Below are 24,655 nucleotides of genomic sequence, written 5' to 3'. Positions count from 1 at the left end.
AAAAAAAAAAAAAAAAAAAAAAAAAAAAAAAAAGAACATGGGAGGTTTTTTCGTTGTCGTTTTTGTTTCTGTTCTGAGACAGGGTCTCGCTCTGACACTCAGGCTGGAGTGCAATGGCATGATCTCTGCTCATTGCAATCTCTACTTCCTAGGTTTCAGCAATTCTCACGCCTCAGCCTCGTGAGTAGCTGGGATTACAGGCGCCCACCACCATGCCTGGCTAATTTTTATTTTTTATAAAAATGGGGTTTCACCATGTTGGCTAGGCTGGTCTCAAACCCCTGACCTCAAGTGATCCACCTGCCTTGGCCTCCCAAAGTGCTGAGATTACAGAGCCGCTGCGCCCGGCCAACATGGGAGGTTTTTAAATGGCTGTGTTTCCACAATGAACCGGTGAGTCTTTGAAGGCTTTGTATGACCAGGACTGGACACAAGTCAACCAGAATAATTTGCAGACAAGCTGTTTGTATGCAGTGGATCAATAGCAACCTGTTATAGCTTTCCATCTTTCTTTAAGGAAATGTCCTATCTCCAATACTACTGTGAAATTCTAGAGCATAAGAAGAGAATAAAGTCTTGATGTAGGGTTTGGTTGGCAGCCAGAGCTCCACCCCACCACCTCCTTGGTGACAGAGACCCACTCGTGAGAAGGGTACTCTCTTCCCTGGTATTAGTGTTACCTAGTGTAATGCCTACATGACAAAGCTGAATTTCTATCCAATCCTAACTCTGTTACTCTTTAAGGATGCCTGCAATAAAATGTTCCCTTGGTAACCAGACCAGCTGAAACTGGTTAGAGCCAAGAAAGCCAACCAAATGACTTCAAGAAGACCTCAGGCTTCATTATCATCTCATTTCCATTCTAAAAATACCTAGAGCAATGGGAAATATTGGGCACTTCATCAGGCGACTTCAGGTGTATTTCTAGAGATTGTCCAGGTGAGTCAAAGAGCAAATGCCATGAAGTAGCCTCAGCCCTTTGGGTCATGAGCAACCATTTTTGAAATAATATTACATAGTTGTCAGAGTTTGAGCTGGGCAAGGGATTAGCCTTTTCTCCAACTTCACAATCAGATTAAGAGGAAACAAAGTGTTAGCAAAGTCTAGGACAAATTCTGCCATACACGTGAGTATTTGATAATACATATTATCAATCAGGAACATAGCGGTCCATACATTCTGTAGACTGTACGATACCCAGATCCTGTATCCTTGTAAGTGATCTAACCACACATTCTGTAATGGTCTCTGAGGTTGCAATAACAAAATGACACAGCCTGGATGGATTGAACAGCAGAAAGGTATTTCTCACAGTTGTGGAGGCTGGAGGTCAAAGACGAAAGTGTGGTGCTGGCTGGCTCAGTTTCTTCTGAAGTCCCTCTCCTTGGCGTGCAGATGCCACCTTCGCACTGTGTCCCCGCTTGGTCTTTTTTCAGTGTGCACATCTCTCATGTCTCTTCCTCTTCTCCTAGGAACACAAATCAAACTGGATTAGGCTCAATTTTTACGACCTCAGTTAATCTTCATTAGTGCTTTAAAGGCCCTATATCCAAGTACAGTCACATTGGAGGTTCAGACTTCAAAACATGAGGCTTGGCGTGGTGGCTCACGTCTCTAATCCCAGCATTTTGGGAGGCCAACGCAGGTGGATCACCTGAGGTCAGGAGTTCGAGACCAGCCTGGCCAACATGGTGAAACCCTGTTTCTACTAAAAATACAAAAATTAGCTGGGTGTGGCGACACATGTCTGCAATCCCAGCTACTTGGGAGGCTAAGGCCGGAGACTCGCTTGAACCTGGGAGGTGGAAGTTCCAATGAGGGGAGACCGCCTCACTGCACTCCAGCCTGGGCAACAGAGCAAAACTTCATCTCAAACAACAACAATAACAACAACCACAACAACAACAAAACAAAGACTTCAACACATGAGTCTTGGGGAACACGATTCAGTCCATAACACATGCCCTAAAAGAGTCCCGTGAGACAGCTATGACAACGTTCTAAAAGAAGAAATCCATCACAGTTGGTATCTGGCAACCAGAATTTGCCATCTCAGTGACTGGATGGAGTGTGGTTTAGGCATTTGACTTCATGTGTATTCCCTACAAGTACAGGGTGTGGGGTTTATGAGACGGCGAGACCTTGTTTTGCAGGTGTGGGGAGTGACTGATTCAGTTTATTCCATCCGCCTTTCTCGTCAGTGAAAGCCCATTTTCTACATCCATGTTGCTAGAGAACACACCACTAAACTTTCCAAGGAAAAAGCACTTCTAGACAAATTACACTAGCTAGTGAGCCCTCCAGTGTTGAGCAGACATAGAAAATGACAGCTGACAGGCTTTAGTGAGAACTTCTGGAGTGTGGACTTTCTGATTAGGCATTTGCTAATCAATGCAGGAATGTGAGTGTTTGATTACTGAAACTGCTACCCCTAGGAGGTGGATTAAAACTAATTACCTTCATAGAAGCAGAGAGTATAAGGATGGTTGCCAGGGGCTGCAGGGAGAGGAAAATAAGGAGATATTGGTCAAAGGGTACAAAATCTCACTTATGTAGGATAAGTAAGTTCTGGAGATCTATGTACTGCATTATACATAGTACCATAGGTAATAGTGCTGTATTATAGACTAGAAATTTGCTAAGGATTGAAATATTAAATGCTCTCACTAAACACACACACACACACACACACAATGGTAATTATGTGAGATGGGATATGTTCAACAGCTCGATTGTGGTAATTACTCCACAATGTATACGTATATCCAAACATCATATTGTACACCTTAATTGTCTACACTTTTATTTATCAGTTGTAACTGAATAAAGATGGAAATTTAAATAAAATATATACTCTTTTATATCACATCGACAGAACTAAAGAAGAAAGGTTCCAACATCATGACGTGAGCTGTTTTCTGATGATGTCTAAATCTCCTCGCAATTCCAACATCAGTTCCACTTTCCTTGAGAAAAGTAAACCAGAATCTTTGTTTGGCTGTAATGTTTCTGACAGTCTGAAAAAGAAGGGACTATCTTATTAATAGCATCCAGAATTTTAGTTTTGCATATTAAGAAAGGCGCTGAACACCCTAATCTCTCTTTTTATGTGGATTATGGACCCAGGGAATTTGATACCTATTCTGAGAATTTATGTAAAATCGAGTAATTTCAATTAGGTCTTTAAATTGAACAATGGTGTCAACACTAGCTCTTTCCCCCTAGTAAAATAAACAAAGGAATATTTAAAGAAGGAGGATGCTTTTGTGGTAGAAGTTTTTAATAAATTATTTTAGGCAGATAGAGAGAAAAAGGGGTCCTTGGGAAATTTTCATTTTTAAAGACGTTTCTTGTCTAGCTGGAAAGCCCCAGCTCTTAGAGCCAAACAGGCAACCTTTGATATGCAAATGTCAGCCATTAGAAACAAGGTCCACCCAAACATGGAGAATCCCTCTGCCTTCTCGCCCTTGCGCCCTTGCCCCAGGTGTTCCTGGCAACATGGCCACCCCACCCATCCCCAAGTGTGTGGAACATCATGGCGGCCTGCATTTGCATATTAAAAGACTAGGGTGGGAGGATCAGTTTTTTCCAGGGCCATGTAAATGATATGCCTGGTCAAACTAATCCCCTAAGCAAATCAGACACCACCTCCTCCAGCCTCTACATATGCCTGGCGGGTATCCATCTCACTTGGGGTTTCCTCTTTTGGATTTGGAGACCCCCCTGTCTGTCTCTGTACAGAGCTTCTTCCTTTTGTCTTCTCCCTTCCTTCTTGCCTATTAAACTCTCTGCTCCTTAAAACTACTCCACGTGTGTCTGTATCATTTTTTTCTAATTGGACTTGAGATGAAGAACCTGGTGTTCCTCCACGAATCGGAGCTGTATCGTTTTCATGGGCTGGTAACAAGAATAGAGAGTCATCCATAGCCACAAGACGCAGAACCTCTTCTGGCGAAACGGTCCTGCCTCACCCAGAGGTAATTAGTGGCGATCAGGGCAGACAATTGTTGTTGATGTTGTTTGTGTGCTAACTCATTTGTTAGGCTCACAGTACCAAATTTTATTTACATTAAGTTATTTTTATTACCTGGGAATTGTAATGAGGTTTTCCTTCTGACCAATTAAAGCATCAAAACCCACCCTCTTCCCTGCTGCTGTCATTAGGAACCAGGAGGCACATGACTGGGGCTTCTCCAGTCCTCTTCACTCCATCCCTCTGAACATAGTGGCCACAGTTAAGTGTTGGGATTTTGAATAGGTTGAGCTGATTATTATGAATTTTCAAGAGGTGGAGCTGATTATTAGTGTGAGTTCTGGGACTCCTAAGAAGTTATCAGATACAGATACTACATTTTTTCCTCAGGTATCAGTAACATATGGATCATAGAAGCCTGAGATGGTGAGTGGAATCTGAAAATGAAATCTAACATTTACCAAAGACACAGAGAAGGAGAGAGAGACTGGATTCATTATTCCGGCCCCTAAGTCTAGTCAGTCAGTTCTACTCTTGGGCTTTGTAGTTCTATTCATCAGTGACTTCTTCTGTTTTGTTGAAAGCAGATTGAGCAGGGCTTCCAGAAACCTGCACCCTAAGGAGCATCAGCTGGTACAGAGAACTCGGCCAAACCCACCACTGTGTTTGACTGTGAATGAGAGTGGGCACACGGAGAGGGCAGCCCACCAGGCAGGTGTGGCTCACATCACTGAGGAGCCCTTTTCATTCAAAGATGATCAGCTTATAAAACACCAGTGATGGGAAGTCCCAGGCAGGTCCCCCAGGACCTACAGCAGGGGCCAGCCAAGAATGGCCAGCCATCTCTCTACTGGGTCAGAAAGAAATAACGAAAGGGGCTGAACTTGGCCGTGTGAGCTGTCGGCATGGACACCAGACCAGACCAAAATCCAGATTCCGACGGCTGCTCCCTATAGCAGTGGAAACCCCCAACATAGAGAAGACTAAGCAACAGAGCAACTTCCTTACCTAGACCACTGGCAGCCCCAGTCCTCCATCCCTCAGATTACTTGGTTACTGGACATTCGCTTTGACTATGCTCCATTCGAGAAAGTTAGAATGAAAATTTGGGTAAATAGTGAAGGAATTCAAGGAAAAAAAATGCACCCACCATGTTTACGTTACAATACCAAGCTGGACCAGACATTTTCTCATTCAAGGATGAATGTGTTACTGGGGGTCCTTGCTCCTAGAGCTCCCAACATGGTGGCGGCCACTTCCAAGGTGGTGGCAAGCCTTGTGTTCTCTGACCTGGGGTTCTTGGCCTCACAGATTCCAAGGAATGGAATCTTGGGCCATGCAGTGAGTGTTATAGCGCTATGAGAAGCCGTGGGTCATGGAAGAGAACTATGAAACCCACTAACTAGTGTTTAGCTCCATTAGGACGAACCCAGGCACTTAGCCGTGTGGGAACAATGGCGAGCCTTTATCCCGATCGGGAGTGGCAATGGGCACCTTGCTGGATCAGGAACACAGAGGACACCCTGCTGGATCCAGAGGGATGGAAGTCAGCCACGGGTATGCAATGGCGGCCAGCAGCAGTGGTGGACGGTGAGCAAAAGCTCAGTTCCAGCCGTAACAAACACAGACCAGAAAAGTGCAGTTGCAAGATTTAATAGAGTGAAAACAGAGCTCCCATACAAAGGGAAGGGACCCCCAAGGGGGTTGCCGTTGCCAGCTCGAATGCCTGGGTTTATATCCCGATCATTGTCCCTCCCGCTGTGCTCTCAGGCAGTAGACAATTGGTTATTTCTTTACCTGCTGTTTTTGCCTAATTCACATTTTAGTGAAGTCTCTTTACTATCTGATTGGTCGGGTGTGAGCTAAGTTGCCAGCCCCGTGTTTAAAGCTGGAAGGGTCACCTTCCCAGCTAGGCTTAGGGATTCTTAGTCGGCCTAGGAAATCCAGCCAGTCCTGTCTCTCAAATGGATGTGGGCCATCAGAAAGTTTCACCAACATGACAGGAAGGAAAATATACAGCCTTAAGATGCAATGGGAGATGTTTCAACAAGGATTTTTACTAAAGGAAACTTCTTTTTTCCTTTAGTGTAAAATTTCTGTGAACCCAGAAAATCTGAGACAGGTCTCAGTTAATTTACACAGTTTATTTTGCCACAGTTTATTTATTACACCAAGGCACGCTGGTGACAGCCTCGGGAGTCCTGATGACATGTGCCCAAGGTGGTCCGGGCACAGCTTGGTTTGACACATTTTAGGGAGACATGAGCTGTCAATCAATATACGTAAGAAGTACATTAGATCCATCCAGAAAGACAGGGACAACTCAAAGCAAGCTTCCCCCTCCCGCACTGAGAGCTTTCAGGTCACAGGTAGGTGAGAGACAAACGGTTGCATTCTTTTGGGTTTCTGAGAAGTTTTTCCAAAGGAGGCAATCAGATATGCATCTATTTCTGTGAGCAGAGGGGTGACTTTGAATAGAATGGGAGGCAGGTTTGCCTTAAGCCGTTCCCAGCTTGAAAAGGCCCAAGATATTTTCCTTTCGCGTTGCTTAGACAGCCCAGACTTTATACCTACAAATAGGCTGGCCCTGTGGGGAGAGGTAAGAGAGTTTTCATTCTTTTCACGGAGGCACCTGAGCAGCTTAGGTGTAAATACAAATATCGTCTTTGGCCCACAGCTATTTTGGAATTGAAGGAATTAAGGAGAAGAACCTGGGAAAAAATGTAAGAAGCTGAAAACAGTAAGTTGAGTGACAGTGCTCCATTTCTCCAGTCTCCTGTGTGTATTATTAAAGCAAAAGGTTGAGGTAGATGAAAGCATTCACTCTGGCCCAGAAACTCTCGTTCTTGTGACAGTGAATAAGTCTCATGAGATCTATAGAGAGAGTTTTATAAAGGGGGGTTCCCCTGCACATGCTTTCTCTTGCCTGCTGCCATGTAAGACATGCCTTTCGCCTTCTGCCATGATTGTGAGGCCTTTCCAGCCACGTGGAACTGTGAGTCCATTATCCTCTTTTTCTTTATAAATTACCCAGTCTTGGGTATGTCTTTATTAGCAGCGTGAGAAGAGACTAATACATCCCCTCCACCCCCTCTCTTGCCTGATTTTTCACCAATATCCTGTCTTGAAGGCTTCACAAAGCATAAAATTGATTCTTCCAAAGGCATGGGTTATATATACCATATAGTTAAGAGGAAAGAGAAGGTAGGGAGGAGAGTGTTTTCTCAAAAATTAGCACATCTCAGAAAACGTGTAAGAAATGAATACAGAGATACCCAGAACATCTGCAGTGAAGCTTGTTTAGAAACTTAATCAGGAAAGTTCTCCATGGAAAGAATTTCTGGAGTCAGGCAGGCATTTTTTTTTTTCCTCCCAATAATGGTGCCTCTTATTTCAGAGACAAATGGAATTTTTCTTTGGGGTTCTAAGGCCAAGGTGAACTCCATGCCTTAGGATCAGGCATTGCCATTAATGTCAACAGCAAAGACGGATTTATTATTAATGCTTCCATAAATATTTAAAGTTCAGAAGTCAGACAACTAAGACAACCCTTAAAAAATCTCCATGCTGTCAAGCTAGCACTTAGACATTTTCCCTCTTTGGTTACCATCGTGAAAAAAAAAAAAAAAATCTCAAAATAGCTACAAAATAGCTGCACCGGCGGAGTGCGATGGCTCCCGCCTGTAATCCCAGCACTCAAAGTATCAATAATTAACATTAAAAATGGATTCCAGAAGTCAACTTCTGATTATTAAGGTGGCTTATTTAGCTGGCTTATTTCATCCTGGTGTACCCTTTCTCCCATTTTTTTTTTTTCTTCTTTTTTCTTTTCTTGCTCTCTTCAAGGCTGGCCACAATGCTCTGTCATAATCGGTAACTGTTTTTTGTGTGTGTACTTTAATCCTTTTCTGTGCAACCTCACTTAAGTCCTTGGCAGTTAATTAGCAATTCAGATGCAGACCACCTGTAACGAGCTCAGCATGGAACAGGTGCTCCATGAATATGAACTGTTATTATATACATATGCATGCTTCAAGAAATAGCCGGCTCTTGACCTGCATGGTGGCTCACGCCTGTAATCCTAGCACTTTGGGAGGCCTCAGGCTATGGGTGGATCGCCTGAGGTTGGGAGTTTGAGACCAGCCTGGCCAACATGGTGAAATCCAGTCTGTACTAAAAATACAAAAAAAGAAAAAAAAATAGCCAGGTGTGGTGGTGCCTGCCTATAGTCCCAGCTACTCAGGAGGCTAGAGCAGGAGAATCACTTGAACCCGGGAGGTGGAGGTTGCAGTGAGCTGAGATCACAGACTGGGTAACAGAGTAAGACTCCATCTCATAAAAATAAATGAATAAATAAAAAAGAAATAGCCAGTTTTAGTAAGAAAGTGGAACTTGTTCTTTCCCTGAAATCATTGTTGGTTATTCTCTGATGAAGAAATGTTGAAATTCAAAACATGGTTCACAGAAATCATAGTAAAACAAATACAACTGCAATTCAGCCCACTCAAGTGGACATTTGAGGAGTTGAGATGATGCTGATGAGTTTCACAGGGCAAATTGTGAGCTCACATATTCTATAATGTCCAGTATGTTAGTTATTTGTTAGTTCTGACGTTGGCTTGAAAGTAATAATGCCTCATTTTCAGTATTTCTCTATATTCTGTTTGCCACATGCATTGCCTTTTTCAAGAGGCTGTGTAGTGTAGTGAAGTGACTTTCCAGATCTGCCATTTACTGTCTGAGGGATCCTGGATAAAGCATACAGATCTTCTAAGCCTGGTTTTCTCACCTGCACCGTAAGAACTAGAACAGCACCGGCCGGGCTCGGTGGCTCACGCCTGTAATCCCAGCACTTTGAGAGGCCAAGATGGGCGGATTACAAGGTCAATAGATTGAGACCATCCTGGCTAACATGATGAAACCCCGTCTCTACTAAAAATGCAAAAATTAGCCGGGCGTGGTGGCACTTGCCTGTAATCCCAGCTACTCGGGAGGCTGAGGCAGGAGAATTGCTTGAACCAGGGAGGTGGAGGTTGCCGTGAACTGAGATTGCACCATTGCACTCCAGCCTGGGTGACAAAGTGAGACTCCATCTCAAAAATGAATAAATAAAAAAGAACTAGAGCAGCACCTGTTCACAGGGTGAAGCACACAAAGCATGGTGCCTATCCAGAGCCCACAGTTATGAGGCCCTGTTACTATTCTTCATGATAGTCGTATCACCAGCTTATTTTTTAACCATGCTAAGAAACAAGTTGCCAGCTCTTTAGCGCGGCGGCAATACCCTCCGTGCTAACACCTGCCCATGTATCCATGAGTAGGTGCAACTCTTCTATTTTCCTGCTTACTCCTTTGAATCCCAAAATTTGGTACCATTCAGGTACTGCCTGCGGCCATGCCATTCCATGCCTTGTCTGGAAGCCACTCCTACTGTTGTCTTTGGGACACTGTTACTCATCCTACAAGGCCTCAATCAAGAATCTTAGGAGGTCGTTGGTGCCTACCTGCCCAGGGCAGAGACCACTAACCCCTTCTGAGAGCTGCCACAATGCTGCTTTCTAACATGTCTACGCTAGCTCCTCACAGTGTGCTGTGATTGTTGGGTGACAGCTCTGTTCCTCACAGTGAATGGGTGCCATCTGCAAGGGATACCACATGCCTTTCTTGTCCTTGGATCCTTAGCGATCAGCAGTATCTGCCTGCCTCTGGTAGAAACTCAGAGGCTTACTGAGTGGACTTACATTGACAACTAATATTCTCCAACTTTCTGTTTGATCCTGCTCCAAGGCTTTTTCCTCCTTTTTCTTAGCAGTGTTAGAAATGCTTGTTTCTTGATGTTGCAAAGAAGTAGCATTTGAACATAAATATAATTTTCTTAGCAAGACTGTTTTTTACTTTCTGCAGAAAGAGTACACTCGCCAGCAATTTTGCCACGAGAGGACACTGAACACAGGAGACAGGGTCATTTATAACCTGACGCGTCCACCCTGCTGCTATGTCCATTTTCTGTTTGCTGGAACGGGACCTCACATTCTGTGTCTGTCCCGACTGGCTAGTTAGTAACTTAGAATTTTTTAAAAGAGGCAAAGGCAGAGGAGAACAAAGGAGGGCGGAAGTAACTTTTGGAATGCTGAGAAAGATAAAAACACCTCCAAATAAGGAAGAGGAACAGGCTACGACCTAATGCTTGCTTGGTCCAGTATAAGTATGCCAGGGGAAATATTTAGGCTAAATTGTGGGAGCTAAGAACGTAAAGTACACTGATTTCTTCATTAAGGCTAGCAGATATTTAAGAATGTTAGCACAGGTCTTTGAATAAAGTTTGCTTCTAAGAGAAGTTACTATTTATTCCTAGTTAGATGGGGAGGAAAGTCTCTTTGAAGAGGAACCTCTACTTTAGTTTTTACAGCAGCGTGCACCCCATCCTTCCTCTGACCTCATGGAGGAACCCGGCCCAACCTGGACAGTCTTAGCTGCCTATTCCCCCAGGATAGATTCAGGATAGGCATGGAAACCGATCCAGGCCTGAGACTCTCTCTAGATTTTTAAAAGTTTAAAACTGGAGTGAAAGCCTTGCCACCAGAGACAAAGGCTGGAGAGAGAGATGGGTGCTGTTTAACCTTGTGGAGAAGACTTTGCTGTGGGAACAGAGGAGTCCAAACCAAGGCCAGACAAGCTGAGATCTACAGGAAGGAAGAGAAAGGCACTGGCTTCGTTCTAGTCCTTGGGACTCAGGTCCCTGCCTTCCCCACCTCCACCCCCAACACCCAGCCTCCCAGAAACAGCCCCAGACAACTTCTGCTCTCACTTGGTTCCTGCTGCAATTCTGTCCTTAAGATGAAAAAAAAAAAAAAAATCCTAAATGATAGGATAAAACTCAGCCACCAACTGTCAGTGTTTACAATCTTCAAGGCATTGTTCTTTATTACTATTTTATTTATACTTCCTCCAGATCATGTATTTAGTAAATCTCCCCTCCCCGAGCCCCACTGCTCATAAAAGCTGAACCTAGGATGTGGATCCAGCAGCAGTCTTTTCAATGCAGGGTATTGAAAATATTTCTATTCACCAAATTGACCCCCTTGTCACAATCTGAAGCCTGAAAGTAAAATGTGAAAAGTATTTGAAACTGACTTGTAGGAAGCTGAGGGAGACATTAATATACATCAGACTTCTTAATATCTTCAAAATGTTTTAAGGGGGATTTTCTTTGTAATAAGCCGGAGGGATTATGTTTTTGTTGTAAAGAAGAATTAGATGAATGAAAACATTTACACGAATGCTTTGAACTTTAAACAACCTGTGTTCAGTAAGCTGAAGTCATATCATAGTTGTATTTCTTAAAGAAAGTGATTCACACAGTGTTTTGTAAGTATTGGTTAATAGGAGGAACGGAAACACAAGAAAATCACTAGTAATAAGTACACTGAAGATGCAATTTATGGGATATCATTAAAATGCAATTATTCTGTCTCCTTGAGCCCTTCAATTTTCTCCAGTGAGTTAATCCTTCCTGTAAATGGATGAAAATTTCAGCTAGCCCAGGACTTGCCACCACCTCTCTTAGGGTCAGTAGTAGTCCTGTGTTCCCCAAAAAGTTGCAAACAGTCTAAATTAGAATAATCAATTCAAAATATCGTGGAAAATTTCCAATACAATTCTACATTAAATTATTTCCTTTCCCAGCTCTAGCTGGAAGACTTTGGCAGGAAATGGTGGAAAAAGTTTCTCTTCTCTCTCCCCTCTCTTCTTTCCAGGATTTCTAATCTTTCCAGGGTTGGTGAGGGGGAGGGGAAGGAAAGGGAAGAAACGACACAAAAGAGATAGGAGAGATTGTGACATACTGTCTTCAGCTGGCTTGAGGTCTCTGGTCTGGTGGAAGTTTCAGTCTGATTCGTTCTCTGGGCTCCTGGAAGGTACCCTGTCGGGCACTCAGATGGCGATCCCCCTGAGCTATGCGTAGTGTACTTCTGCAGACCCCTCCTGAACCTCCACAACTGCTTTTATTTGTTCATCCACCCCACTCTGACTCTGCCCAGGCTGCATTGCCCTCCAAGGGTGCCCTTTCAATGGCTCCAGGCTGGTTCTCTGCATGGCTAGAGGACCACAGAGTTCTGATTGCCTGGCGTAACTCCCAGCCTTGTCTATTTTTTATGCATAATTATCAATAGCAAACATGCTCATATTCAAACACATCTCTCTTTGGACAATAAATGCCAAATGTCACAGTCAGCTCGGGACTTACCCATTTCTGGTGCACAGGACATGAAGCCTCCTTCCTCCAGTGCCTTCTGAGAGCCCAGGTCCCTTCTAGGATTAGAAGCACCTCCCAGCTCTGATACCCAACGGGAAACCAGCCCTTCTGGGCCTCACACATCCTAAGCAGGACTCAGATCCCAGCCCACAGTGCCCATGAGTTTCAAGATTGCCTTTAAACACAAAGATGACTCTTCACCATGCTCTGTCCAAAGAAACTTTTTCTTGCTCACTTCTCTTGACACTTCTCTGTTCTAGAAAAGGGGAAGATCCTTTAAGCATTAAAGAACCACTTTTCAAAGGTTTTGTTTGAAAATCTGCCTTTTGATTTTGTACCTGATTTTGGAATTCTTGATGCTTTAAAAAAAACTTAGATGTTCATACCTTGCCTCACATGGTTTTGTAGCATGAAAGGATAATTAAAGCACCAGCATTAAAACTCAGTCCTTAGCAAGGTGTTGTCTATGATCTCCTTAATCTTCACAACAAGATAATCTAGGATTGTCTGCTGAGGTCAGCAGCGGAACCCAATGGAGTCAACCCTGCAGGCAAGAAGGAACACGTGTGGCTTCTCCAGTATGCCGGATTCATGATAAGGACTGGACAGCTTCTTACCTATTTGTGTGTTGTTTTCTCTTTCATTAAATTTTTGGTCTAACTCAGTGACTTTCAACACTTTGAGAGGCATAGTTATTACTTAAAAGGATTATATACACAAATACATGCATACTCTATAATTTACAGTTGATTTAAAGGAATTTCAAGAGGAATTTTGACCTCCAATAATTTTCCTCTTATACGCTAAATGTGGAAATGAGATATGTATTTAACATATAATTACATTTTGCCAGATGTATGAAATCTTCTGTGAAAATATTCTAAAATAAATGAAATGCCATCCCTTCATTTGTACTAAAATGTATTTTAGTCTGATGAGAGTGAAGTTTATATAGACTGATGATTCAAAGAACTATGATTTTTACAATTATAATTTTAAAAGCAAATATCTATCAAACTATGATAATACATCGATTTTCTAACTTATTTGTCTATATGAGCTCACTTTTAATAACTAGTTTTGCTTTATTCTACAGTTTGCAGACAACTCCAAACTCCACACTTGGATTTTCTCTTCTGCCTTTGTTATTCTTTAAATATCTACATTAACAGAGGCTATTTCTCCCCCAAAGAGACCATTTTTCCCAATAGTACATGCAGGTGGACCCTTACCTGGCACACACAGGCCCTCCTGGCCCTCCAGCACTGGTACTTGGGCTCTACCATTTGACTGCACCCATGTCTGTCTGTGCTGGGGCTCGTCCTGGTCGTGTCACCCCTGAGGTGTCCTTAGGGCACAGGGATGCCAAAGAGCCTCATGTGATCTGTCAACTCTGAGTAAACTCAAGAGGCTCCTTGGGGTGCCCATTAGCAGTTTTTGGAAGGTGGATCTAGGGGGACAAACTCAGAAAGGGACGAGGCACATGGTCCATCCCCGCCTTAGATGGCTGCTTTTCTATCAGGCTGCACTGTCTCACCGGCCAGGTGGCCGAGGAGGCCGTTGGAGGACCACAAAGCTGCAAGTGGCTTTCCTGGGGCCTGCAGGTAACAGCTGGAGGAGGCTTGGAAGGGCACCCACATTGGGTCTCACAGGAGTCTGCACCCTGCAGGTCATGCTGGCATTAGCCCCTCATCCTCTGCAGTTCATCTCGTCCAGGCGAAGACAGCTGGCTGGCCTCAGAGGGTGAGACACAGCTCGAGGGTAAAAACATTTTTACAAGACATGGACACAAAAGTGGCCTTTACTTCTGGATAAGCTTTTAAAACTTCCCATTCACACGAAAAGGTGTACTTTCTGTGTGCCACCAAGAAACCTACACTGAGTAAATGGACTGTTTCACTTTAATCAAGTTCCAGAATGAGGGTGCCCAGCTCTGAAAAGCACTGTTGCAGGAGGAGATTTGAGGGTGCATGCAAAGCAGTGTTTCTAGAAAATACCAAAGGAAACGGACATTACTCCAATGTGGACTCCCGCTTCCCAAAGCTGCCGCGCCATCCCCAGGGCGGAGGCCACGTCGTCCAGCTGGCTGCCGGAACCTCGTCATGCTCCTGGAGTGTGTGTAGCAGGTGTCAGCTGAAGTCTTCCATGCTCTGCCTGGAGGTTTTGGATGCCTTCTTCAGGATCCTCTCCATTTGTTCTGCAGATTCTTGAAGGCCACCTGGGCTGGGGTCCGCTTGTCCCGGCCACACCTGCTTCTGCTCCTTCATCTTTTTGCTCATTCCATCACTTCCCTGAGTTTCGCCTTGTCTTGGCTTTTCTTCTTCTTCTTCTGCTTGGTTACGCTGAGCTCTGCGATGCTTTTAAGCTTCAGGGGTCTTTTTTGGGTCTGCTCGTGGGCCACCATGACATCCGCCTGCAGTTCTGTGGGTGGACTATGTATTAGCTCATTTAATCCTCCTAACAACATGATGGGGTAAGGGCTATTATGCTTTCTATTTGTATAGGTGAGAAAACAGTACTACAGAAAGTGAGCACCTTGCCCAAAGTTATGCAGTAAGTGAAAAAACAAGAATTCTAACCCAGACAAGTAAGTTCTGTAAGCAAATGCAGCTAATAGAGATATCAACCAGGTGTTCAAAGGGTTATAGTTACTTCTGGAAGTGAGGTGAGGCTGTGTAATAGCTAAGAGGTGAACCTGGTTCTCCAGGGTAGAGACAAGAGGCAACAAGAGAAGGGATTCTGCAAAGAAACCAGCAATAGGGGGGAACACGGGGATGGAGAGCAGCCACGAGTTTACCTACGTTGAATTTGGAAAATCTGTGCATAGAAAGATGCAGGGCCCACTGGGCTCGGTGGCTCACACCTGTAATCCCAGCACTTTGGGACACCGAGGCAGGCAGATCACATGAGCCCAGGAGTTTGAGACCAGCCTGGGCAACATGGTGAGAACCCATATCTACAAAAGCTACAAAAATTAGCTGGGCATGGTGACATGCACCTGTGGTCCCAGCTACTTGGGAGGCTGAGGTGGAAGAATTGCTTGAACCTAGGAGATGGAGGTTGCAGAGGGCCATGATCATATCACCGTACTCTAACCTGAGCAACAGAGTGAGACCCTGTCTCAAGAGAAAGAGAGAAAGAGAGAGAGAGAGAGAGAGAGAGAAAGAAAGAAAGAAAGAGAAAGAAAAAAGAAAGGAAGAAAAAAAGAAAGAGAGAGAGAGAAAGAAAGGAAGGAAGGAGGAAGGGAGGGAAGGAAGGAGAAAGAAAAAAGGAAGGAAGGAAGGAAAGAAAGAAAAAGAGAAAGAAAGAAGAAACAAAGAAAGAAAAGAAGGAAAGAAAGAGAAGGAAAGAAAGGTGGAAGGGAAGGAGGGAACGAAGGAAGGAAGGAAGGAGAAAGAAGGAAAAAAGAAGGAAGGAAGGAAGAAAAGAAAGAAAAAAGAATCACCCAGCTCCTTTATTCCCCAGACATTCACTGAGCACTTAGTGTGTCATATGCAGGAGTTGAGGTTGAGGGTCCTGGGAAATGACACAGACAAGACAGTCTCCTCCTTCATTGAACTTGTATGAGTGAGGCGGACAACAAACAAATCATCCAGGTCATTTCAGATGAGTGTTTGGAGAGCACTAAGCAGAATGATCTGAGGTTGCAAAGGGCATTGCAATGCCTGCTGGGCTCCTTACCCCTCAGGACCTTTCCACCAGCTGCTCTCGAAGGCTAAAAAACCTTTGCCCTGTTGCTGCAGGGCCAGATTCTTTTCATGCAGGATTCCTTTGGCTAAACTGTCACCTTGTCAAAGAGGTCTGATGCCGACTAAACGTTCTCTGTCACTGGATGTGCAGAGAGAAACCCATTGTGGCTGTAGGGATGGAGGAAGGAGAAGAGCACGAAGTGGACAGCAGAAGCAGGAGCTGTCACACAGGCCTGGCCCATCGTGGTGGAGAGTTTGGATTTCATTCTAAGCAAAATGGGAAGTCATGTTGCTTCTAAGCACGAGAACAACATGATTTAATTTATGCTATAAATTAACCACTTTGCCTGCCCAGTTTCTCAATTAGATAGTCAGATAGACATACAGATATATAGGTTGGTAGGTAGGCAGGTAGATAGACAGACAGACAGACAGACAGATAGATGATATGTAGGTAGATAGGTAAATAGATAGAGAGATGAATAGGTAGGAAGGCAGATAGATAGATGCATACATACATAGACAGGTATATAGGTAGGCAGGTAGATAGAAAGAGACAGATGTATAGGTAGATGTGTAGGTAGGTAGATAGATAGGTGTATAGGTAGGCAGATAGATAGATAGATAGATAGATAGATAGATAGATGTATAGGTAGGCAGATAGATAGATAGATGGATGTATGCACAGTTGGATGGACAGATGGACAGAGGGATGGAGGGATGGATGGCTAGACAGACAGATAGATAGATAGATAGATAGATAGATAGATAGATAGATAGATAGATAGATAGATAGATAGATTTATGAATATAGATACCTATCTGTCTCTCTCTAGCTAGAGATAAAATAGACAAGTGGCTTGATGCATCAGTAGCATTGAAAGACACCTCGAATGTGACCTTACTTCGAGGTGATGGAATTTCTTTTTAAGCTCAACTTCTACTTCCCTTCTGAGGAAGTTCATACTAGGGAGCTGCTGCAATAGATGCAACTTTAAACTCTAATATCCCAATAATGCAAACACACTGATCAACTCAGCAGGATTTAAGGTGAGATCTCTCCTCAAGAAGAATTATGAGAAACATTTTAAATTCTTAGCCATCAATTTCACTGCCAGTCAAACTCCATTCTCAGAGGTGAAAAAAATGCCCAGCAGGTAATTTTTGAAGTGGCGAAACTGCACTATTTCTATATTTACAAGCAAGCCACATTTGAAAGGATTTTTTTTTTTTTTTGGCTCCAAAATCCTTTTTTGGCTCTGTCCACCATTGAGCCCATAACAGGATTTATAAAGTGGAGAACCGAAAAACTTACATAGATGGAGAAATACAGATTTAGATACAGATGTAAAATATATAAAGTAGATACATCTGTAGAATACACAAACACAAATATGAATGAAGGTATAAATATAGAAAAGGTATGAATGTAGATATAGAAGACAGATACAGGAGAGATAGGCAGGTAAATCAATAGATAGATGATAGAAGATAGATAGATACATAGATAGATAGATAGATAGATGTGAATGCATAGAAGAGACATAAATGTAGATAGAGAATGGATGTCATTTTTGTGCTTACGAGCCCAGCCATTCACCTGCCCCTTTATCTGCCCCCAAAAGAGCAATATTGGGGAGTATACAAATATTATAAATAAAGCAGATAAAAGTAGAAAGATGTTAAAGTCTCAGAGACAATCACCAACTGCTAAAAGATTCTCAATGGAAAAAAAAATCTTAAAACAAAAAGCTGTGTTTTGCATTAAATTAACTGGTTTAATTATCCTGAAAGATTTACAGACCTCACCCACCTGTCTTAGAAAGAATACTCCATAGAGATATTTGGTTACTACCTGGTTCCAACTCATTTTCCTGGGTCAGAAATTGATTTCTAATTTTAAGAATTGACTTCTCTATTGCAAGGTCCATGTCACATTAATTTATGCTGCAACTTGTAGAGATTTCTTCTCCGTGGCACGTGAGCCATTTGGACTCTTTTTTTCAGAGAGGAGCCTGCAAACCAAGAAAGATATGTGTAAGTGTTCCCGGCATTTTACACTAATTCTCTTGCAAACATTTTGCTGTTTGTGTTCTGGGTGTGTTGTTATCTGCTTGGATAGTTTAAAAAGTATTAGCAGAAAACATATGTATTTCTAACAGGGACCCAAATGTCAAGCCTTGAGGTGAATGTGTACAAAATTGTGTATTTTTAAGACACTGTCATACGTATTAAGTATAGATCTGTGGTTTACCGGAAAAAAAAAGTTCATAGATATCCAGTTCTCTAAATTGTCCTTATAGGAATGTCCACTGGATGAGTACAGAATGTTCTAAAGTATAGAAATTAGACGACAAAACTTGTTAGAGAATCTCAGATTAAGAGAATACTCAGAAAATGCAAAGGAGACGAAAGCACTATTAGAAGTGATATGAGGCAGGCTTTAAAGGGAAATTTTTCTGGAACAAAATCCATGTTCTGGAAGTCAGAGAGTGTAACTGAAGATGAAATAGTCATTTGGAGAAAATCAGAATTAGAGAATGCTATTATTTGTTTTAGACAATATTTATCTATTTGTTTTTTCTATTGATTTGATTGAATTAAGGAGATAAATATTGATTTTTTTACATGCATTCTGTCAGTGTGGACACTGACGCTTAAAGAGACAAGGTCTTGCTTAAAGTCACACAGATAGTAAGAGGCAGAGAAGAAATCTCACCTTGATTTGTTTGATCTCCGTGCCTAGGTCTCATCCGCTGAGCGGTACCTCCTCCCGATTGAGCACATCCCTGGTGCCGACTTTTTGCTTGTGTTCACTTTGAGGATGCATTGTGGGCCTGCAAGAAATGTGAAAATGCAGTGTCTGCTCTTCAGCATCTTACAGTCAGGTTTGGGGTCAAAAACCTAGAAAGGTACAGACCCTGAAAACAGCATCAAGTAATGCCAAAGTGAGATTCCAAAGCAGGGTTTTAATGAGCGCACCATAGAATGTCTTAATATTCAGGGCTTTAGGAAATGAATCATATGCATAAACATCTTAGTCTAAAATAAACTTCTTTTCAGACCCAAGAATAAAGACTTTGCTATTTCTGTCAATAGAAATTAATCCATATCTGTCTGAGAATTCAGAAGCTGGTGAAGCATTGATTTTGCAATAATAGGGAGCTCTTACAAATCACCAACTGTCATTAATCAACACGAATTCTTTGCTCTTATATTTTCATTTCAAAGGGTGAATGCATTTTAAAGTAGTATAATGTGTTTTATTCTATATCTAGAATGTGATTTTTATGCTTCCCTTAAGATATCTTTACTTTTCACATTAAGTGTATAAAACTGATAGCTCATCAGATCTAGTAAATTATTTTATGTATAATTTTATACATAAAATGTATAATTATTTTATGTATTTTATGTATAAAATGGTATCTAGTAGGTGTTTCATCCATGTCTGTAGAAGAAATTTATTCAACAAATTTTTCTTGTTCACCCTCTATGTACTAGGCACTCTTATACATGTTGGAGATATGGCAAAAAATAAATAACAAAGTTCCTGAGAGTTGATAATATGGTGGAAGGGGCTATAAACAATGAATTATCAGGTTGTGATGACTGTGCCGATGTATATAAAACAAGCCAGGGACAATAGAGAGTGAGGGGAAGTGCTTGCACTTGATTTAGTTTACACAGAGAAGGCCTGTCTCCCAGGTGATGTTTGAACACCTGAAGAACATGAGTGAGAAAGGCATGGGTCATCTGGGGAAAGTAACCTTCTGCAGAGGGAATAGCAAGTGAAAAAGTCCTAAGGAAGGAGGATGCTTGGTGTGCTTGAGGAGCAGAAAAGAGGCCAGCAAAAGAAGAAAGGGGGAAGGAAGAATGAAAGAGACGAGGAGACGCTGATTGCAACCTTGTACATTTGTATAGAATGCTACGGTCGGCTTGCTCCTGAAGCCTCTCTTCAGGAGTGAGGAGAGGGAGTGATGGCACATCTGAAAAACCTTTCCTACATCCCTTGGGATGTCTTTACCCCTTCTGGCTTTTGAATTATATCACTTAGGATACCTTGACTGCAAGACATGGCACACCTAACAAACAGGTTAATGATAGTTATGGTTGCTGGGTACTTAACAGCAAATGCAAAGGCAGGTCAATGCAAGTTGTGTCCACAGATCTCTGGCGTCATCAGGAAACCAGACTTTCCTTTTCAATCGGGGTATTTTGGGATTCTGGCTTTCTATTCATTCTTGTCTCTTCAGGGTCAAATGTGGCTGCCGAAATTCCAGATATCACGTCCACACCTGAAAACTTCCAATCTATAGTGAGAGCAGCACAAAAATATTTCCGTTGTGCAGTTCTCTCTCTCTCTCTTTTTTTCTGGACATGGTCTCACTCTCCTACCCAGGATGGAGTGTGCAATGATGCAATCATAGCTCATGGCAACCTCAAACTCCAGGGCTCAAGCAATCTTCCTGCCTTAGTTTCCCAAGTAGCTGGGACCACAGGCATGCACCACCATGCCCCCTTAACTATTTTGGTATTTCTTCTGTAGAGACAGGGGTCTCACTATGTTGCCCAGAAGGGTATCAAACTCCTGAGCTCAAGCGATCCTTCTGCCTCGGGCTCCCGAAGTGCTTGGGTTACAGACAGGAGCCACCATGACCAGTTATCTCTCTCTTTTTAAAGAGAGACAACTATTTCCCAGAAGTAGCTGGCAGACCTTCTTTTATTCTTTTATTACTTTTTGGCAAGTCAGCCAAGAGAAAAATGGCAAATAAAATGGTATTCCACTGATCAGTTTATTGCAGTTATAATTTATTGCGTTAACCCATAATTCAGGCCCTTACATTGTGTCTAGTACTTTTCTAATCACTTTATATATAATGTTATTTATTTCACACTATGGCACCCTTAGGTAGGAGCTATTATTATCCCAATTTTGCAGGTGACAAAACTGAAACACAAGGAGTTTAAATAGCTTACTCATAACAGAAGAAAATAGATAAAACTCAGGACGTCTGTCTCCAGATGAGGGTGCCACAGAGGGTATCAACTCCCTTTAGGAAGAGAGTTCAATGATCAATGGGTTAAAAGTATCTACATTCATTTCATAGAGGCTGCATTTCCAAGAAAAAGTAACATATAAGGCAATACGTTAGCCCAAATAATCAGTAGAAAAGGAGAAAACATTATTCTTTATAACATTAACATTACAAGATATTAATTAACATTGCTAAAATACTTTGGAAAATTATTAGGCATTACCTACTAAAGCTGAATATATGTACACCTGACAACCAACATTTCATCCTTACATATTTGCCAACATGAATGAGAACATATGTTCACTAAAAGACAGGTTCTAAGATTGGTTTACTATTTAGTTATAAGTCATTGCAAAATCAAATGCTTTGAAAACTGCAATTTTCTTGCTGAGAAAAAGAAATTAGGCAGTGGAATACTGAAAACTTTTAAAAATAATGTATGTCTATTTGTCATTGTATTCAGGTACCAAACTGTATGTAGTGTGCCTTCTGACGACCAATTTAATCTCCATGGGTTTTACTAAAAGTTGAAAGCAAAGCAAACACAAATCAAAATTTTAATTTATAGTCTTTACCAATGGAAACTGTATATTTCACTGTCCATTATGTTGCCCTACTCAGTGGAAGATACTCAAATCAAATTACTTTACTGTTAGAGTAAGATTAATTAGTACAATGAATTTATCCACACTTAGCAGGGTCACTTGTCAGAAATCTTTCACTTTTTGTTGCAGCTGTTTGAGGCTTTATTAAATTCAAATTCCAGCTGTTAAATCAAGGCTCTCAGACTCCTGCTGCCTGGCCAGTGGAGAAATCAAGTTTCACATATGGCTTTGGGGTTTCTCTCTGTCATCAAGTTTCACATATGGCTTTGGGGTTTCTCTCTGTCATCCTGGTCGACGTGTTCTCTCATCTTTCTGAAGTCTGGGACCTCAACACAGACATCTGGGTGAAGGCCTTGACAGCAGGGCTGGTGCAAAATGAATTGTCACATCACACCCAACGTTCTCAACCTTTAGAAACTATAAGTAAGAAAAACACCTCAAACGCAAGTATTGCATTTTTACATTCTCCTCTCAGATTTCAAGTGAAGTGTCTTTTTATATTCTGTGTAGTTAGTTGATCATTTCTCAGCTGCTTTAGCCATTGATATTTAAAATTTCATCTCACCCATGTGAGTAGAAGTTCAAGACAGAATCACATTTTTACACTTTGATATTCTTATATAGAGATATGAGGGATAGAAAACTGTGCACCCACAAACAGGTCTCTGAATCCTTTCTGATACCCTGACCTCTTTTGTTACCTGAATTGGGGAAATCTATTATGCCTTCTTATCAAAAGTTGAATAATTACTCTCAACACAGGATCAGCAAAACTGTTATTTCTTTCAGTCTGAGGAGCTTGTACATTGGCTTAGGAAAAGTCCATCAGGGAAATGGGGACACATATGCCTAGACCACACTTACGTTAGAAATCCAGTTGGCTTTTTGTAAGCAAACATGAAGTAATCTAAAAATGGACACACCCAAAGTAGTAGACGATCTCTCTTGACTCCTGACCCCGTAAAATTAAGTCTTTATGCATATCTTTGTTTTTAGGAAACATTAAAGATTGAATAATTCAAGGCACTATGCTTGGTGCTGAAGAAGGTCTAAAGAGGTCTACACCACAGAGGCTGCACCCACTCCTCAGCCTTCCTGAGCCACACCATTGTCATCTCTACAGCATCCACCTCTCTTGGCTCTTGTAAGGATTGAGACATGCCACCAGGCTTCCTGTAAGCACTGAACAACTGTGAGGCTTTGATGCTGTCCCATTGCCATACTAAGGGGCAAGTTTTCTGGACTTGCCTAGACCTTATAGCAGAATAAGTACTTTTACTTCACTGAACAAAGTTTAGAGATCCTTTTACACCATTGAACAAAGTTTAGAGATTTGGAGATTATTCGTTTTTAATTTCTATGGATCTGCTTATACTTCTCTTTTGCAAATTGAAACATCATAGAAGATTTTTTGGAACTTAGGTTGAGAGTTGTACATGGCTTCAAAGTTGCTGTGGAATTCTATTTCCATGGGGCTGTCTGTCTATATAACGGTCATGTACTTCCCACAGCCTGCTTCCGTACCTGCTGTACTATGGCCAGTCTGCCAATATTGTTGACCAACAGATGGCTTTTGATGGCAGATAAACTTCTATTTAGCAAGTGTTCCTTTTGTCCTTAAACTTTTCTACCTGTTGCTTGCATCAGCAACTCCCATGGCAAATGTGAAAAAGCAAAGAATAAGGAATATTACCAGATGGGACTAACATCAAAATGTGTGTTTTCATCAAACATGATCAAGAACGTACTGACAATTGAAGGTATCTAAAACCAAAGGAGTCCCTTAGATAAGATGTTGCAAATCATTCCGAAGGGGTGGTGGGAAGGGGACATGGGATTTGAGGAGAGGTACAAAAGAGAACTTGTCTATAAACTTATTTAATCCTTAATAAAAATGTACACTTTAGATATTATTATTAGTATTCTACAGATAAGGGACCAACCTTCAGGAGTTTACGTATCTTGCCCAAGGTCATGAAATCTCAGGGCAGGGACTCTGCCTTGTTGTTGCTGAAGCCTTAGTTCTGAGAACAGCCTGGACTACAGTTCTGTGTTTCATATTTTTTAAGTAATTAATAATAAATATATTAGGTAGGGAAGTGGACCCTTTAAAACAGGGTTTCTCCACTATATGAGTCTGTTCTCACACTGCTATGAAGAACTCCCTGAGACTGAGTAATTTAGAAAGAAAAGAGGTTTAATTGACTCACAGTTCTGCGTGGCTAGGGAGGCCTCAGGAAACTTACAATTATGGCATAAGGCACCTATTTATAGGGTGTCAGGAGAGAGAATGAGTGCAAACAGAGGAAATGCTAGACACTTATAAAACTATCAGATCTCTTGAGACTCACTATCATGAGAACAGCATGGGGAAGGCACCCCAATTATCCAATTATCTCCACCTGGTCCCACCATTGACAAGTGGGGATTATTACAATTCAAGGTGAGATTTAGGTGGGGACACAGAGCCAAATCATATCATCCACCTTGATATGATTGACATTTTGCATCAGATGATTCATCATCCTGGGAGGCCATCCTGTACACTGCAGAATGATTGACAGCATCTCGACCTCTACTCGCTAGACTCCAGTAGCATCCTGTCCAGTTATAGTAACTAAAGATGTTTCCACACATTTTCAAATGTCCCTGCTGCGGTAGGAGGAGGCAAAATTAGTGCTTGAGAATCACTGCATTAATTCAGGAGATTCTTTAAAATGTTCCCTGTGATATTACACAGGCTTCTCAGAGCCGGTATCTCATGGCCTGAGTGTTGACTTTCACAGTGAAACGTGCTTTAAAACACTGCACAAAGCCTAGCGTGTAGAGGGCAGAGTGGCTGGGTGTGGCTCTGTGATGCATTCCAGGGTAACCAAGTGGGCCTCAGCAGGGATGTGTCTAGATTAGAGTTGCTGTTGAATTTTACCATCTTATGAAGTATTTCGTGAGGGAACTCACGGTGTGTCCAATCCCACAAACATGCCAGAGGAAGGCTGCATTCATTCAGGTTGATTATAATGAATAACAATTTATTCTGGAATACCAATTAAACGAGTGTATGTGTTGTTGCTGTTTTTTTTTTTTTTTTTTTT

The 24,655-nt window shown here is 42.0% G+C and overlaps 1 protein-coding gene across 1 annotated transcript in view; it reads left to right on the top strand.

The window, feature by feature from the left end:
- LOC108539980 (uncharacterized) overlaps window positions 1-21,731 on the top strand; it is a 56,299-nt gene extending 34,568 nt beyond the window's left edge. The window contains 6 exon segments of the mRNA XM_017888954.1: window positions 877-939; window positions 3,895-3,977; window positions 13,772-13,888; window positions 13,890-13,970; window positions 18,663-18,764; window positions 21,693-21,731. Coding sequence (XP_017744443.1) covers window positions 877-939; window positions 3,895-3,977; window positions 13,772-13,888; window positions 13,890-13,970; window positions 18,663-18,764; window positions 21,693-21,731 — 485 coding nt within the window.
- The last annotated feature ends 2,924 nt before the right edge of the window (window positions 21,732-24,655 follow it).

The sequence above is a fragment of the Rhinopithecus bieti genome, unplaced genomic scaffold, assembly GCF_001698545.2.
Source record: "Rhinopithecus bieti isolate Rb0 unplaced genomic scaffold, ASM169854v2 scaffold_574, whole genome shotgun sequence".
In the NCBI taxonomy this organism is placed as follows: domain Eukaryota; kingdom Metazoa; phylum Chordata; class Mammalia; order Primates; family Cercopithecidae; genus Rhinopithecus; species Rhinopithecus bieti.
The sequence above is the reverse complement of the archived record's forward strand: the minus strand, read 5'-3'. Positions and strand labels throughout refer to the sequence as shown.